Genomic DNA, 15,805 nt, shown 5'->3' on the forward strand with positions numbered 1-15,805 from the left:
TCTTTCAGTGAAATCACCATATGGTTGGCTAAAACATTGGCAAAAGCAAGCATGCTTGAATCAAAGTATTGAAATCTTCATATGCCTGAATGTTGGAGTTGATTTTCCGCAACATTGTCAAACCTCCTTTCTAAGAGTTCAAGCTGCAGACAACAGTTTATAAACATTATGATCTTTGAGCAAATAATGTTATGATCATTAGTGTTTACGATATGTCTGCGCCCATTCGGCATGAAACAAGTTTTAGAAATTTATAGACAGTATCGTTTCATTTTGTAGTCTATTGGTAATTAGAGATTTATGTATTTTATTATATTTGGTGGACAATACAACAATAGTGTTATAACGACACTCCCATCCCACATGAACATAATTATATGATTTATTTATTGTAATATTTAGGATAAATATTACTTGTTTACATGAAGTCATTGTTCATCATTCTATCCACAGATTTATTAGAGATAATGCAATATCAAAATGATGAATTGATAGTAGTAGCTTCTTCAACTCCTAAACATCACAGGAATTTGACTCAGTGTTTGGTCATAAATGTAATATTAAGTTATTATATGACCAAAAACTGACAAAAAACAACAATTTCGGACTAAAACCTGCAACGCGTTCAGTAAAGATGTTTGCGGTGAACCTTTGCTGTTTGGTTTCCCGCTTAATGTGTATGCGCTGCGTTGCAACAGGGATACAAAACAAAACATTTGCGAGTGTTTTGTAAACGCTCGCCTTACTGAACGCACTGGAGGTCACTTATTCTATCAATAGAGATAGTATAAATGACCAGGTCTTTGTCAGAAATTGTTGTTTTTTGTCAGTGTTTGGTCATATAATGACTTAATATATCATTTTTGACCAAACACTGAGTCAAATTCCTGTCCTAGACATGTAGAGGCCCCGTAATGCCAAGTGAATGTGGTAGTTTTGTTTTCACGCAAAATGTAGCGGGGGGTGGGCCTTACCTAGGTATCCTTGGGTGCAGGGGCATTTGGCAGGGATTTTACCACCAGTTAATGTCCGCAGGATGGTGATTTTACCCGGTGTTTATGAAAAAAGTTAAATTTTGTCCATCAATTACTATATATGCAACTTTTTTGCAGATATAAATCAGTGTGTGTATACCACATGGTAAATTGCGTCATAAATGCTATGTCGGAAGGCAACATTTTGCTTCAAATTAAAACTTTAAACAAAGATAACTTCACTATTTCTTCACCATTTTAAATGAAACATAGCGCAATCTAAGCCACTTACAGAGCCATTCCTTCAGTCTTTTACTAGAGTTTGATTGAGAGTTTAGTTTCCTAAAACACTTTGACAAACCTTTTCACAATATGGCGGTCTGACGGAGCACTGTCAAAACCTTATTTTGGAAACAGGTTTGTTGAAGTGTTTGATGAAACTAATCAACTTAACAAACTCCAGTAACAAAACGAAGGCTTTAATCGGCATAGACTGTGCTTTGTTTCATTTAAAATGATGTAGTAAAACAAAAGTTATCATTGTTTTAAGTCTTCCTTTTAGTTGAAATGTTATATATTTTACAACGATTGTGAAGAAAGCAACGATTGTGAAGAAAGCTCTGATAGCTTATACTAAGTCACTCTTGTTGGCACAATGTTGCGTGAGAGTGTGGTCTTGTGCATGTTTATGATGTGTGTATAACTATTAAATATGGTGCTACACTCTCAAGATAAGTCTTGTATGGGTTAGTAACAAAGAGTTATTGCCCTTTAATATCTCAAATAGAGCTAATACTGAACAATGTCATGTGATGTCTTCACTATTGCATTGACTTATATTTCAATATTGAATTGGTTTTTCAATTTAACTTTTTTATGGTTAAAAATTAATCTGTGGATTTCTGCCTATAATAAATTGTTTTGAAAAGTTTGGTTCTTCGACAATGATTGATCAAGTCGTTGAACTTGCTTGTTAAACTTACAATGCATTTTATGCCCTCCATATATACATGTACGTTTATCTCAGTGTGCCACCATGTCGGGGAGAAAAGAGGTGTTCAGTTCCGAACTTGACTTCTGCCCACGATGTGGAACCGTGCTGCCATTGCCGGAAGTGGAGGATGTGGTCATGTGTGCTCTCTGTAGCTTCAAGATTGATGTGAAAGGTAGAACTGGTTTCATATTCACTAACATATTTTGAATATTCTTCTCAAGACATATTTTTAGGGTCATGTACATTAATTCTAAATATTGTAATAACTTTATGGTCACCATTTCTCAAAAGGGAATCTGTGCATTAATTTGTTGAAGCCCACGTTATTAATTTCAAATCATTAGTTCTAGATGTGTTAAAGAATAAAACCAGTTAAGCTCCAATCAAGTTTCATTTCATCTCTATTTCAGATTTTGATGGAATAGAGGTACGGACCAAGGCTGAGTTTAACAGACCAGAAACCATGTTAGGGAAGGAGGAGGAGGCAGACTCACAACTGAAAGGCCCAATGGTATTGATGCATGGATGCAAAACAATAAAACAATTTTATTATTTTTCTCGAACTACCCTAATGAAAATTTTATGATGGTTGAGCTTATCGGCAGTATAATTTGTATAATCAATTGTGTGCTCACCCATCTAAATGTCAGCCCATCTTGTTGAATAATTTACTGTATATTTTATATGTTTTTTTTAAGATAATACATTTTAACTCGAGAACTGATTATCTCTGAATAAAACTTAAATAACATTGTGTGAGCACAAGCTGTAGTGGTTTTTCATTATTGTAAACATTAACAGTTTATTTTTCCTGTGCTAGTCAAATACCTGTTATCTTATTGGACCAACATTACAAAACATGGGGTCATTAGCAGTGATAGAGTTATCATTTATGTCATCGATTTAAATTGAGACTGTTGTATTTATACTTTAAAATGTAAATTCTGGCTTTGTTTCCATTTTCAACCAATACACTGATACAAAATGCTTTTTTTTACACAAGCTATACAGGACTGTGTCAAATCTGTAGCACTCACTTTTCTGTTTACCCAGGCTGACCGGAAATGCAGTAAGTGTGAGCATGATGGGATGATCTACACCACAAGGCAGACTCGCTCCGCTGATGAAGGGCAGACTGTGTTCTTCACATGCCCAGAATGCCGGTATAATCAACTGTTTAAAACTTTGATAAGTTTGTCAATAGCTTCCTTTTGACTAATTTGTATTAACTTTTGAATAACATTGACCAAAACAAAAATAAAAACAGCTTTATACAACTACCGGTAGCTGCAACCCATTGTTATACTTTGATGCCGTAGGAGGTGAAGAATAAAAAGTAGATGTGTTATTATAGCCTTCATCATCATTTGTGTTCTACAAAATCTCCAATTTTAGCCTTCAGATGGAAAATGTTTATTAAGATATTAACATGAAATTGGTACTCATGTTTATATTATTGCCCATTCTGATACAGTTGTGAAGAATTTCCTAATATTCTGGTTAAAATGTTTGTTGAGTCAGGCTCTCTGACAATAATGGACAGACTTGGTATCGGTGTTGCAATGCTCTGGTTGGTATTACAAAACATTCATGGAATGTGAGTTTGAGTCTTTTAGAAGTGAAGTCATATTTTAACAACTTTGTTACTAAGTAAAATGTTGTTGTTTGACTATTACACAAGTTACATTGAAAAAGAGTTGAAATCACAGTCGAAACAAATAAATTAAACTTTCTGGAGCTTCTATTAGAAAATTTAAGTGATAAACAATGGTATATGTTTTTTAGGGAAATGCAGAGAATTAGTTGATTAAAAGATAATATCATAATGCTTCAAATAAAATAAGATATATTGCGAAATAAACATTTTTTAATGGAACAGTGCCATTTGAAATGCAAGAAAAGTAATCATACTTCTTTTGTCTTTTTCAGGTTTCAAGAAATCGAGTATTCTTGATATCCACATGATGCCATTCTATATTTTTGATTTGCTGGGACTTCTAGAAGTTTATCCTACCTAATGAATTACATTTTAATATACATGTAAAAAATAAAGCCAATGACTTAGAAGCAAAGGAAGTTGAAAATGTGCTAAATTGTAATCTATATATATATTACAAAAATAATGAGATTTTGGTGATTATATTATTGTGCTCTTTGATAGTTTATATGAGAGAGTTTCAAATATTAAGAAGAACATAGTCAGGTCCTGTTTTCAGAATGCTTACATGTTGTATGAACTAATTTGCCTCAGTTATTATATAGGGCTATTTCATTTATGGGTCGGCAGCGATGCAAAAGTCGATTGAGTGACCAAAATTTTAAATGTTTTAAATACTCAACTTCTATTTAGTTTTGAGGTTCAATATTTAACAGGCATGTCTCATATATCCGATGCAACATGAAAAGCTGTAATTAGGAGTTGAGCATTTTTTTCAAAAGAATATTTTATCATATTTCCAATCAAAAAGCATTTATGTTTTCCTAGAAATGTCTTAATACAAAAAGAATATGTCTGTGAGTCAAATTGATCGGAACTGCCCAATCAACAATGTCTTTTGGCTTTGTGTTGATTGCAGCTATTTTAAAAAAGATCTATGCATTTTTGTAACCCGGAAATGAATTTCATCCGTGAAAATTCATTATTTTTCTGAATAACCTTCTTATTTGACAAGCCATCATCAAGATCTCTCAAGACATTGTTGAATAAGTAGTCTGGGGCATTTTGACATAAAAGTACAAATGTTGACAGACTTTTCCATAATCATGTGAATGCTTTTTGATCCAAAATCTGTTAAAAAATTTTTTGTAAAATTTGTTGAACTCCAGGCCTACCCAAAACATGTGGCCAAGAATAAATGTTTCACCCCACAAAAAGATTGTTCCTCAAAACTTATTAAAACATGTATTTTTAAAACGTTTTAGTTTTTGACCTTCCCCACCCACTTTTGCATCGCTACCGGCCCCCTAAAGAAGCAAATTAACCCTTTTGGGGTCCAAATTAGAGGTTCAAAGGTACTTACTCTATTATGACCCGTGTATGTGTTTATATTTACTAAACAAGAAATAAATACATACTAGCAAAATATGATTTCGGAATGGAAAATTGTGTTTAAAAATATGTTCAAGCAACATACAGAACATAAACATCACTATTTAAATGCAAAGAACTTTTGCTGGACTGTTTTGAAATTCTTCCGAAAAAAGAGTTGTTTTATGTTTCATAAAACTTTTTTTAATGCAATCATCTGTCACCTCCAATATGTTGAGCTATATGTGTAGCTCAACTTGTTACATACAATGTTATATGTTTATGTGCAGGAATACATTGCCTGCTTGACAGGAAGGATCATTTACTCCCTAGTTTTCACTTCTTTCAAAGAAAGTTTGATTCAATGAGATGTAACTATTTGTGCAAATGGTCGCATGTTAGTTTCTATTGTTGTATTCAACGTTCATTGGATTTAACTCCCTTTCATGGATGTCATTTGGTTAGTCATTAATGCAGTGTGGGTAAACAGCTCTTGTTGTGTCGAGAATTCGAATGTTGGATTTTTCATTCTGCGCGGGAAGGCGAAGGGGATATAGTAATGGTAGTCATGTGTGTGTATGAGTGTGTCTGTGCAATTTTGTCCGGAATATAACATGCACAATTTTGAGGAATTGATTTAAATTTTATTAAAAAAAAATCTCATTGAGTAAATGTGCAGTGCAAAGGAACCATAACTCTGGGTGCATTTTATTTTTAGTTATTGGCCTGTGTTAATTTTAATACTTATTTTTCCGTAGCATAACTCAAAAAGTCTGAGATATTGACTTCAAACTGAAAGATCTCACTGAGGAGAAATGCAGTGCAATAAAACCACAACACTGGCTTTTTTTTAGTTTTTTGTTAACTGTCATTCTTATTTTTTGCTCGGAACATAATTTGGAAAACTCATTGAGGTATTGATTTCTAACCTCGTATACAGATAAATATAAATACGGGTCACCTACCTGACAATGCAATTCGCATACCAAGTTTAAAGAATATACAAAATGGCATTAAAAGTAATTGATAAGAAACGATATAACGTAATATTTCTAGTAATGGTGACCTTTGGCCTGTTTACCATAAAATCAGTGGGGGTCGTATACCGACTAAGTTTGAATACTCGACAAAAAATCATTTCAAGTTGTTCATTGGAAACGAAAGCGTGACGTATAGCACATTACACACATGTCTGCAAATGTCAGCAACATAACATAGTTTGCGCGATGAAATAGGACTCTCAGGTTTTGATGGTGCTTTAAATAATATAAAAAAACGTGCTTGACATAATATACATGAACAAAAAGAAGTTCAAACACCTTTTAAAAATAGGTACTTTAAGATGTGTGTACATTAGAAAAAGAGTATACAAATATATATTTAAACAATGCTAAACATCCGGATTAAGAGTACACAAAAAGCATACATATTTAAACAAAACAATGCTAAACATCCGGATTAGAATCTTGTTTGATGGACTCTGAAATCATTACCTGTTTTCACAATAACAGCCTTTATCGAATCATGACGTATTTTACATTTCTACAGATTTCCCAAAATATATTGACCTTTTCTTTTATAATTCGTTGACTTAGTTTCACGTTCGCCGGAACTAAAAAAAAATATTCCGAAAAAGGAGCCATTTATTTGAGAAGGCATGGAAATGATTTGCTAAGCACCTACTGTATTATCTATAAATCGCTAACACCGTGCATTATCAACACAATTGCATTATTCACTCACTGAGTATTCATGTCAACATACTGTTCTTTTAAGCAAATGATCTAAAATGAACAAAAATGAAGTACAATTATACATCATGTTTATCGCATTTTTTGCAAAACGAGCTTTCTTTAGATCATGATATCACATTTGGATCATATAACGTGTAAGGCGGAGGGCTAACAAACTGTCCGCTTGTCATCGTCATTGTTGGTTGAAAGGACGGCCCCTCCGAGTCAGCTGTAACACCAATACATTGCTGGTGAGGTGCAGCCATGTAATCATGCCCGGCCAGATACGACTGGCATTGTGAGTACCGTATCCCACCGCTTGAAGCAGTGTGCTGAGCATCCATTGGAACATTTGTGAATTGCGAATCCTGAAAGAACGTAATAGAAATAACTTTCATTTAGAAAACAATCGTAAATTTTGCGACATTTCTTCTGGGAATAAATGCCAAGAATGGAGGAGCTACCCAAAGCACCCATCAAGACATTAAGCCACACACAGTCTAGTTATTTCATTCATGGGCCAAATCCAGGAACCCCCGCTTTTCGCATCGATTCGATATCAAAGTGAAAGGAAATATTATGCCATTGGAATCGCAAAAGAATCATTCAAAGAATGTGTTCAATTGAACAATGTATATCAGTGTCTCGAGTTGTCATAATACAATTTCTCCCACCTCAGATAAATAGATCCATTAATTTAACCATGTTAGAAATTCTTATCTTGCCCACGGGCGAAGATAAAATGCCCGTATGGAACTTCTTTTAATGGTCACCACATTGTAATTACCTCCCTTGTTGAAGACTGTCGTCTGTTGCGTCTGTTTGAAGCGCATCATGGAAACCTTGTTTTGTGGTAATATTTAGAACGCTAGTTAATTATTTCTTGTTCAAATGTCACCAGAAAACAGTTTTCACGCACCTTTCAAGAAATAATGCTTCACTCTTCTTGAACTATTTAAAGACCGATCAGACAAGTTACATACTCTGAATCACTGCGCGAATATCCATGACAATCACGAATTATCGCATATCGCAATTATTTTCACTAAGCACAAAAAAGTTTCAGCAAAAAAATACATTTTTACTTAATTTTGTTTAACTGAGGTGGGAGAAAAAGCATCTACCATAACCGCTCGTGTAAGATAGGTTCATCCCGACCCTCGCACAGGGTGTTTTGCGGAAACTCGCCCCCTACGCTCGGGTCGGAATGAACCTATCTTACACCCTCGGCCATGGAAGATACTTAAAGTCTTTGCATTGAATTTCGATACAACGCTGCCTTGACCTGCATTTTGTTAGCCTAAGAAATGCTTGAAATAAAACGAGCTTACGTTAGCTTGCCCACCACTCGTAGATATCTGTTGATTCATCACGACTGCCGCCTCAACATTTTGCTGAGAATGGTTCCTATCCACCATATCCATGAAGCAACAGCCGTACTTGTAAGAAATGCAAAACGTGTAAAGGTTCAAAATCGAAAGGAATATCGTGATGATCATTATTATGATCGAAGCTGCTTCGAAGTTGCTGGGGTCGCTATTATTGGAGAAGGCTTTTCTTGCCAACGTCATGAAGAACCAACTGTACCCAAACATCATTAGGTAGAGCATGTTGCAGATGAACAACCACACATACACACAGTAACGTCCGCTTGTCTGAAAAGGGATAGCATCCGACACTGCTCACTTTAATTAACACAAGTCACTCCAATATTTGCAAGCTGGAATGGGAGTTACAAAATTAAGCAAAAAGAAAGAAAGAAACTATATATTCATACTATATTTATACTATGCTATTTTTCCTATGTTGTGTTAAACTGCACTATACTGTACTGTACTGTACTGTACTGTACTGTACTGTACTGTACTGTACTGTACTTTACTATACTGTATACCAACACTTTGGCCATGCTGGAAATTCTTAGCTTGCCCACGGGCAAAGATAAAACAAGTACCCTTATGGAACTCCTTTTTTATTGTCATCACACAATTACCTCCCTTGTTGAAGACCGTCGTCTGTAGCATCATGGAAACCTTGTCTGGTGGCAATATTTAGAATCCTATTTAATTGTCTCGCTTCAAATGGCACTATAAAAATTTTTTCACGCTCCATTCAAGAAATAATGCTGCACTCTCCTCATAACTATTTAAAGAAGGATTTGACTAGCAACATAATCTGAATCACTGCGCGCATATCCATGGCAGCCACAAATTATCACATATCTATACCCACATTATTTTCACTAGGCACAAAAGGGTACCATCTACCATAGCCGCTCGTGTAAGATAGGTTCATCCAAACCCTCGCGCAGGGCGTTCTAAGGAAACTCGGTAAACCTCGTTTCCGCCAAACACCATACGCTCGGGTTCGGATGAACCTATCTTACACTCTCGGCCATGAACGATACTTATAACCTCGGGTTGGAGAAATAATGATCAATATAAATAACGTAATCATAATTGCACACAACATAATGTTGTATTCATATAATGGAATGACGAAATGACAGAATAAGATGCAAATGTGCGTAGCGAGGCAGTAACGGCGTTCTATTATTTACCATGCTATGGTATACTACGCTATTAAAATAACTGAATACATACTACTACTACTTTTGGTTATTGTAGAATATTTGTTCACACAGGAACTTTTCAAATAGTTCATAGACGACTTTTAACAAACGTATTTGATTAAGCGAAATTCAAATAAATTTCTTGTATTAAAAACTTATGAGAGATTCTGCTCCTCATATACACAAGTGTCTTTAACAGCCGTTGTTATACAACATTTAAGAAGCTATATCTTATAGATGGACTGTGTATAATTACCTTTAAATAAAACGTATTATACATTCTTGAATGAGTTCATTGTGTAGGTAAATCCAATAGATTGATAACATATTCTTCATACGTAACCTCGGAGAATAATGTTATCAATCTAACGTATTATACAGTTTACTACAGTCGCGTATTTACCTTATGTTAAGTAAGAAAGAAAGCAACAAAACAAGAAAGTGATAAGTTGATTACTGACCGTATTCTTTGCACCCTTCGAATAACAACAACAGTAACAGTTTAGGGGGCTTATTACACTCTGAAAGACAGGAAAGTAAGAAATCCTTAATGCTTGCTTATACACTTATATTTACACCTTAACTTCCATTCCTTAAATGAACTTCCTTTCGGCAATTGCGTTTATCAATCAATGAACGCAACATCTTCGGATATGTTCGGATCGCAATTCATTGTATAACGATATACATGAAAACTATTGATCTTGTTATTGTTTGTATTGTGTCAGCAGATCCCGTAAAATATAAATCAACAATTGAAAAAGTGTTAATTTATTAAATTTTAAATGTATTGTTGTCATAAGTGTATCAAATTTACGGTTACAAGTGATTTCAAGTGGTTGCTCTTTTCCCGCGTTATTGTGACGTCATTTGAAAAAATGTTTCCGGTTGCAGTCCGGTCGTTCTATTTACAGAATAGGAATTGGAATGCATTGGAATGGAATAGGAATAGGAATGCATTTCGGGGTTGATGTCATTATCGGGGATATGAACGCAATTGGGCTGGTCAAAGTATGCGTGGAGTCTACGCTACTACACACACTTTGACCAGCCCAATTGCGTTTATATCCCGATAATGACATCAACCCGGGCAATGCATTCCTTAAATACACTTGAATATTTGAACTTATTCCAAGATATAATGTTGTTTTTATATGGTCTGAATATTACGAAAAGGGTAATGGAATACACAACACAAATTGTAAGGACGGTGAAATGACATGTATGAGGTAATTTACAACTGGACTCACACTAATCTCTCTTAATGCGAATTCAATCTAAATTTTACAACTACTACCTGAATAGGAACACATATGATTAAACAAAAATGGAAGCTCCATTTTTATTGCATTTTAGGCAACATGGACAGAAACCTTTCTCTGTTTAAGGAAATAAATTGTATTTGTATTGTATGTTACATGCATGCCATGCCATGTTTGTTTGTAAATTAGTTTTTATAAAGATTATTTTTTTAGCATACATATGTCAAATAAATGTTCTGTCCTATATATATCAAATTGTTGCAATCAGATTTTCACTTTTATATCCACTTGTGCCACCCTTAATATGGTAACAATGAGTTTGGTTTACTCATATATACACTAGTGCTACCATCATTAAGGTATTCTTCCGCTGTATCTTCTGAAACCCCCGATACACAACTACGTTATGCTCCGTTATGCATCGTTGAATACCCCCGATCTACTACTACCCTATGCTTTGGTTTGTACCGTGGGCAATTTGGCTATGAAAAGTTTGTTCTCATGAAAAATAATGAGTCAGTTTCATTGGTTCCGCAAGGTACCAGATGCTACTGGTTTGCTGCATTGACACTGGTTCTTATTTCTAAGAAGATACTACTAAAATGTGACAACATTGAATAAGGTTGTCATGCTCGGCTTACAAACTTAATACACTCGAGTGGGTCTCTAGCCACTCCTAAATGCTCCTTGGGCCATGAAGAGGAACAGTCTGAAGTCGGAGTCTAGACTAGTGCCTACACTCGTTAAGGTCCCGCAGCTTCACAGTTTCATTTTACTCTCATCATATGAACACATATGTGGTTTTAGGTGAATAACACGAATATTATACAATTCAGAACTTGTTTTGCTTGATGTTAAAGTTCATGTTATACCCGTATGATTGAAAAGGGAAGTTATTATACTAATTGTTTTGATATACTGTATCGTTATTGATTACACTGTGAATAAAGAATATGATTAGAATTTCCCGTTTAACTTGTGTGTCTATTGTATGAAATTACATCTTCGAGTTCAGTATCTACATAGCTTTTAGTTCTACAGCCGTATTGTGTGTGTGTGTGCGTGCGTGCGTGCGTGCGTGTGTGCGTGCGTGTGTGCGCGTGCGTGTGTGTGCTTCCAATTAGATACCAAAGTAACATGAACAAATATGTATTGATTTACAAAGGATTGGGTAGGAGGTCACATATATTAATAAACATCGTATACTACAAATGACTAACTCAATCTTCTCTACTAACACTACCTAAGATATGAATGCATTCAATCGGATCTTAAGCGGTACTTACACATATGATGGTGACAAACATCAAGTATCCAAAAAACGGATGGAATATATTCTTTAAGGCCAGGACAAAAACCACGAAACTGAAGAGGGTAAGTATTCTTGTGCTCCATGCTGCAAAACGAACTAGTAACTTGGTACGTTTAGTAGACCTTTGATGTTGTGCGCTTCCGGCAGCTGAAAATATAGTGATACTCTTCAAAAGGTCGATCGTTTAAATTGAAAATAATGGCATTCGTAAGAATGTTGTGTTTGCAGAACCAATCGAAAGACCGAAAATGTCATGATTCGATTTTTATTGGGTCCGTCCGGAATGTGCAAACATGTTTTGTTTTATAGCTGCGTCCTGTTTAAGTCTGCGAATCCAGAATACTGGCAAATTGTATTCTTATATATCAGCAGCAACATTTTTTAAACACCACTCCAAGGAAGTATACCTATTATGTATATACCTTATGTAATTTAAACTTTCAAAAGCTATTTTAAGTTTTTGATGTTAACTTGTATTTTCTATACCACAGATAATCATTGACAAGGTCTTTTATAAAAGGTATTGCATTCTTGAATTTGTCATTATACTTCAATCAACACGTCTTTGGAAAATAAATTGAATAGGGGATAAATGGTTTAGGTAAATACATATACATGCATTCAGTGTGTCGTCTGCATGACTGTGCCATCCTGAGAAAATTAATGCGTACAGTAATGTTATTTCATTGTTATTACATTTAATACATTATTACTTTAATTCAAAGCTAGTTATTGAAGTTTTAAAAGTAAAAAAAAAAAGTGGACGGCAAAAACACTTTTGCGTGACGCATATACGAACACCTACTCGTATTACTGTTATTATTCTGTTAAATGGACGCCAATCCTTGTAAAGAACAATACAGTTGATAAATATTAAACTAATAACAACTATAACATAAGCCTTGATGGAAATGTATTTTCATAGTTCGGGTGAAAACATATGTGCAATGTGTCGTTTGCATTTCTAGTTAACTCAATTAATGTGTCTTTTTGTCTTGATGTCCTACAATTTAGGATTGGCGCTGTCTTTTTAAACATTTCTTGCTAAGGCTCACTTACTTCTTTTTAAATTGAACATTGGTTTTATGCACGATTTGTACTATATAAAATATACATGTATGTAATGTATTGTACACCCTCATGCTGGCGCTCGACTTCAGGAAAAGGTAAAGGTTTGGAATATGTAAAGCGAATAGTGGAAAGGCAAAATGAGTTCCACTGCACTTGAATTGAATGCGCTGTGTGCCATTCAAAATAAACACAAACGTATAATTTGAAATATGACTTAAATGATTCCATACACTACAGAAATAATAATACGGCATCCATCTAAGTTTACCTGATTAAAGATCATAAGAACAAAAATGGTTCCAATCGTCTGGCTTGTTAAAACACAACATTTTGTATATACCATGATATAACTATAACATACATTATATTTTAGATTGATATTTTTAACTGAAAGGCATATTCATATTTAGTTCACTTGCTTACCTTGTGTATGCATTTTACATTTGTCGTATATTACTTCCTTATTTAATTGTACATGTAATTATAATTAAATCCGACTGCTTTTAAATAATTTATTTTTAAACAGTACACCTTGCACTTGAAACAAAACGTTGATCAACGTATATGCTCCAAATAAATACCTAAATACTGAAAAAAAGATTTGTACTGAAATCTTTAGTACAATTAAAATAGCACCGAAACTCGGTATTGTTAGATCGGAATATTTATGTCCTTTTTTCAATTGCGTTCTGTAGCTATATTTAGTAAAATCGGAGAACACCGCAACTGCGTTACCTTCTTAAGTACTGAACAATGATCGGGTAGTGTTAATCAAAGCACTGAAAGTGCTGAATGCGGCAATGCTTTGATTATATCGATGGTTTGTTGACTAAAAGCGAAAACAAATAAAAAACTATTGTCTTGAACCTAAAACCTTATATAACCTTTGGTTCAAACGATTTAGTCAAAATTTAAAAGTTGTGGTAGTATATGTAAATTTTTGACTGTGTAAAACATTGAGCCAACCGGGTCGATATTCATGTTCTATAAAATTAATGATCCAGCAGACACAACAACGTTAAAAGCTATTCTTCAATGTTAAAATGTGGGTGAAAAATGATTTTTTTGGAAAGTGTTGTAGACGCTGAGATTTTCAAAGTTAAAACAAATGTAAATTGTGTTATTAAAATTTACATAAACATTAGTCTTAGGCTTACATTAAGTATGAATATTTGCAAATAAGACTAATAATCTCTCCCAAAATGCTCGATTATTATCTGGTTGCTTAGGAAATCATTTTTGCTATAAATGTCGGTAGATTATCAGTTGTATCTACGGTAGTGGTTGGTTACTGTGAATGTAGCTGCAATGGAAGAAAATGGTTGCTCAGAAAGTCAATGGTTGTAAAGTTAGTCGATGGTTGCTAAGGAGGTCATCAGTTGCTTAAGAAGTTAGTGGTTGTTTAAGAAGTTTTTATTTGCTATGTAAGAGGTCATTGGTTGATAAATGAGAGAGTGGCTGCCGAGGAAGTGATTGATTGCTAAGAAAATCATTGGTCTCTTTATAAGTAAATGGTTGATAGGGAAGTTATTAGTTGCTAAGGATGTCCTTGGTTACTAAGGAGGCCGTTGTATGCTAAAGAAGAAAGGGGTTGTTAAGAAAGTAATTGGTTGCTAAGGAAATCATTTGATGCTTTTAACTGAGTGGTTGATAAGGAAGTTATAAACTTCTAAGGAAGTCACTGGTTGCTAAGAAGGACATTGGTTGCTATGGTTGTAGTTAGTTTCTTAGCACTCATGAGGTTAATACTAGTATTAAAGGTCTTGGTCTTGTGATTTTAGATGAGATATAATTGGATCCCTGGGTTGGTATTCATCAGTCATTTCCTAACATAAGTCATTTCAAAGTTAAGTATATTCCTGGTTATAAGATATTTTATGAATACCAGCCCAGGGGCCTGGTCAGTTTTGACTCCAGGGGCATTATTTGAACAAGTTTGGTTAGAGCCACACCATGAAGCTAGCCTGTGGAATGGAGTTTAATAGAAGATTTTTAACATTAGACTATAAAAGTATATGGTAAACCTGGAGCCTCATGTACAGGGACAGTTTAGACAAACTGGGTAAATGGCCATTACATGTGGCTTCATTCCTTATTTCAACAGTCAGTGGCTTGCGGTTTCAGAGAAGAAAAAAGGGCAAACACGCTTTGGCAACAGGAACATAATTTGAACTATTTTAATTAACAGCCATTACATGAGGCTACATACAAGTTATCAAAAGTCTTGACCTTTTGTTTTAGAGAAGATTTTCAAAGTTACTATATGAGTATGAAGGAAACCAGGAACCGCCTGGGCAGGGCCACTTCTGACCACAGAGCCATTATTTGAACAATCTTATTGTGCCATTTTGCATTGAAAATGTAAAAGAAATCCACAGGCGGACGGAGGAACACCGCCTACCGCGCATAAGTTGCTTGTTTAGAGGTTGTGTAAGCATCAATTTCAAGCAGATTAGTGTCGATGTCCATGTAAAGATTTACACCTTTGCAAAGAATAGTTGTTATCGGTTTGATTGTTAAAAAAAGAAGTGCAAAATGTTGCAATGTTTTAGATGTCGAATTTGGTCAGCACATTTTGAGAGTAAAAGGACTTCACAGCTTATTCCTACCCTTAATATTCCAGGTTTGATTTTGCAATGATTAAAACCGGCCATCACTACTAAATAAGTTTGATACATATGCGAAATCTGAGTGAGACAGACGAAGAACATTTGTAGTTCATCCCTATATTTGGTTGTACCTGTTATGACCACACATTTGCACTTTGCACACTTATTCATCGGAACTTTATGTGGATGTGTGTACGTCATAAATCATAATACATGTATGTTCTTACCGTAAGTATAATATCAAATGTGC

At 34.6% G+C, this 15,805-nt stretch overlaps 2 protein-coding genes across 4 annotated transcripts; one reads left to right on the forward strand and one right to left on the reverse strand.

Moving 5' to 3' along the window:
• The first annotated feature begins 203 nt into the window (after positions 1 to 203).
• On the forward strand, positions 204 to 5,109 carry LOC128224893 (DNA-directed RNA polymerase I subunit RPA12-like). The gene is made up of 5 exons (XM_052934983.1): positions 204 to 286; positions 2,002 to 2,140; positions 2,379 to 2,479; positions 3,022 to 3,131; positions 3,898 to 5,109. The coding sequence occupies exons 2-5, from the start codon at positions 2,011 to 2,013 to the stop codon at positions 3,920 to 3,922; spliced, it is 366 nt and encodes a 121-aa protein (XP_052790943.1). The 5' UTR covers positions 204 to 286; positions 2,002 to 2,010; the 3' UTR covers positions 3,923 to 5,109.
• A 757-nt stretch (positions 5,110 to 5,866) lies between these two features.
• On the reverse strand, positions 5,867 to 13,628 carry LOC128224892 (uncharacterized). 3 transcript variants are annotated; one of them, XM_052934980.1, is made up of 5 exons: positions 13,370 to 13,628; positions 11,850 to 12,022; positions 9,763 to 9,822; positions 8,061 to 8,384; positions 5,875 to 7,097 (listed from the first exon to the last, which is right to left on the reverse strand). In XM_052934980.1, exons 1-5 carry the CDS (start codon positions 13,380 to 13,382, stop codon positions 6,855 to 6,857), a joined length of 813 nt encoding a protein of 270 aa, XP_052790940.1. In that variant the 5' UTR covers positions 13,383 to 13,628; the 3' UTR covers positions 5,875 to 6,854. The 3 variants fall into 3 exon arrangements, with proteins under 3 accessions (XP_052790941.1, XP_052790940.1, XP_052790942.1); XM_052934982.1 differs by lacking the exon at positions 13,370 to 13,628 and adding an exon at positions 13,215 to 13,331 and having other exon boundaries at positions 5,876 to 7,097; XM_052934981.1 differs by lacking the exon at positions 9,763 to 9,822 and having other exon boundaries at positions 5,867 to 7,097.
• Positions 13,629 to 15,805: the final 2,177 nt, after the last annotated feature.

The sequence above is a fragment of the Mya arenaria genome, chromosome 17 (assembly GCF_026914265.1).
Source record: "Mya arenaria isolate MELC-2E11 chromosome 17, ASM2691426v1".
Taxonomy (NCBI): domain Eukaryota; kingdom Metazoa; phylum Mollusca; class Bivalvia; order Myida; family Myidae; genus Mya; species Mya arenaria.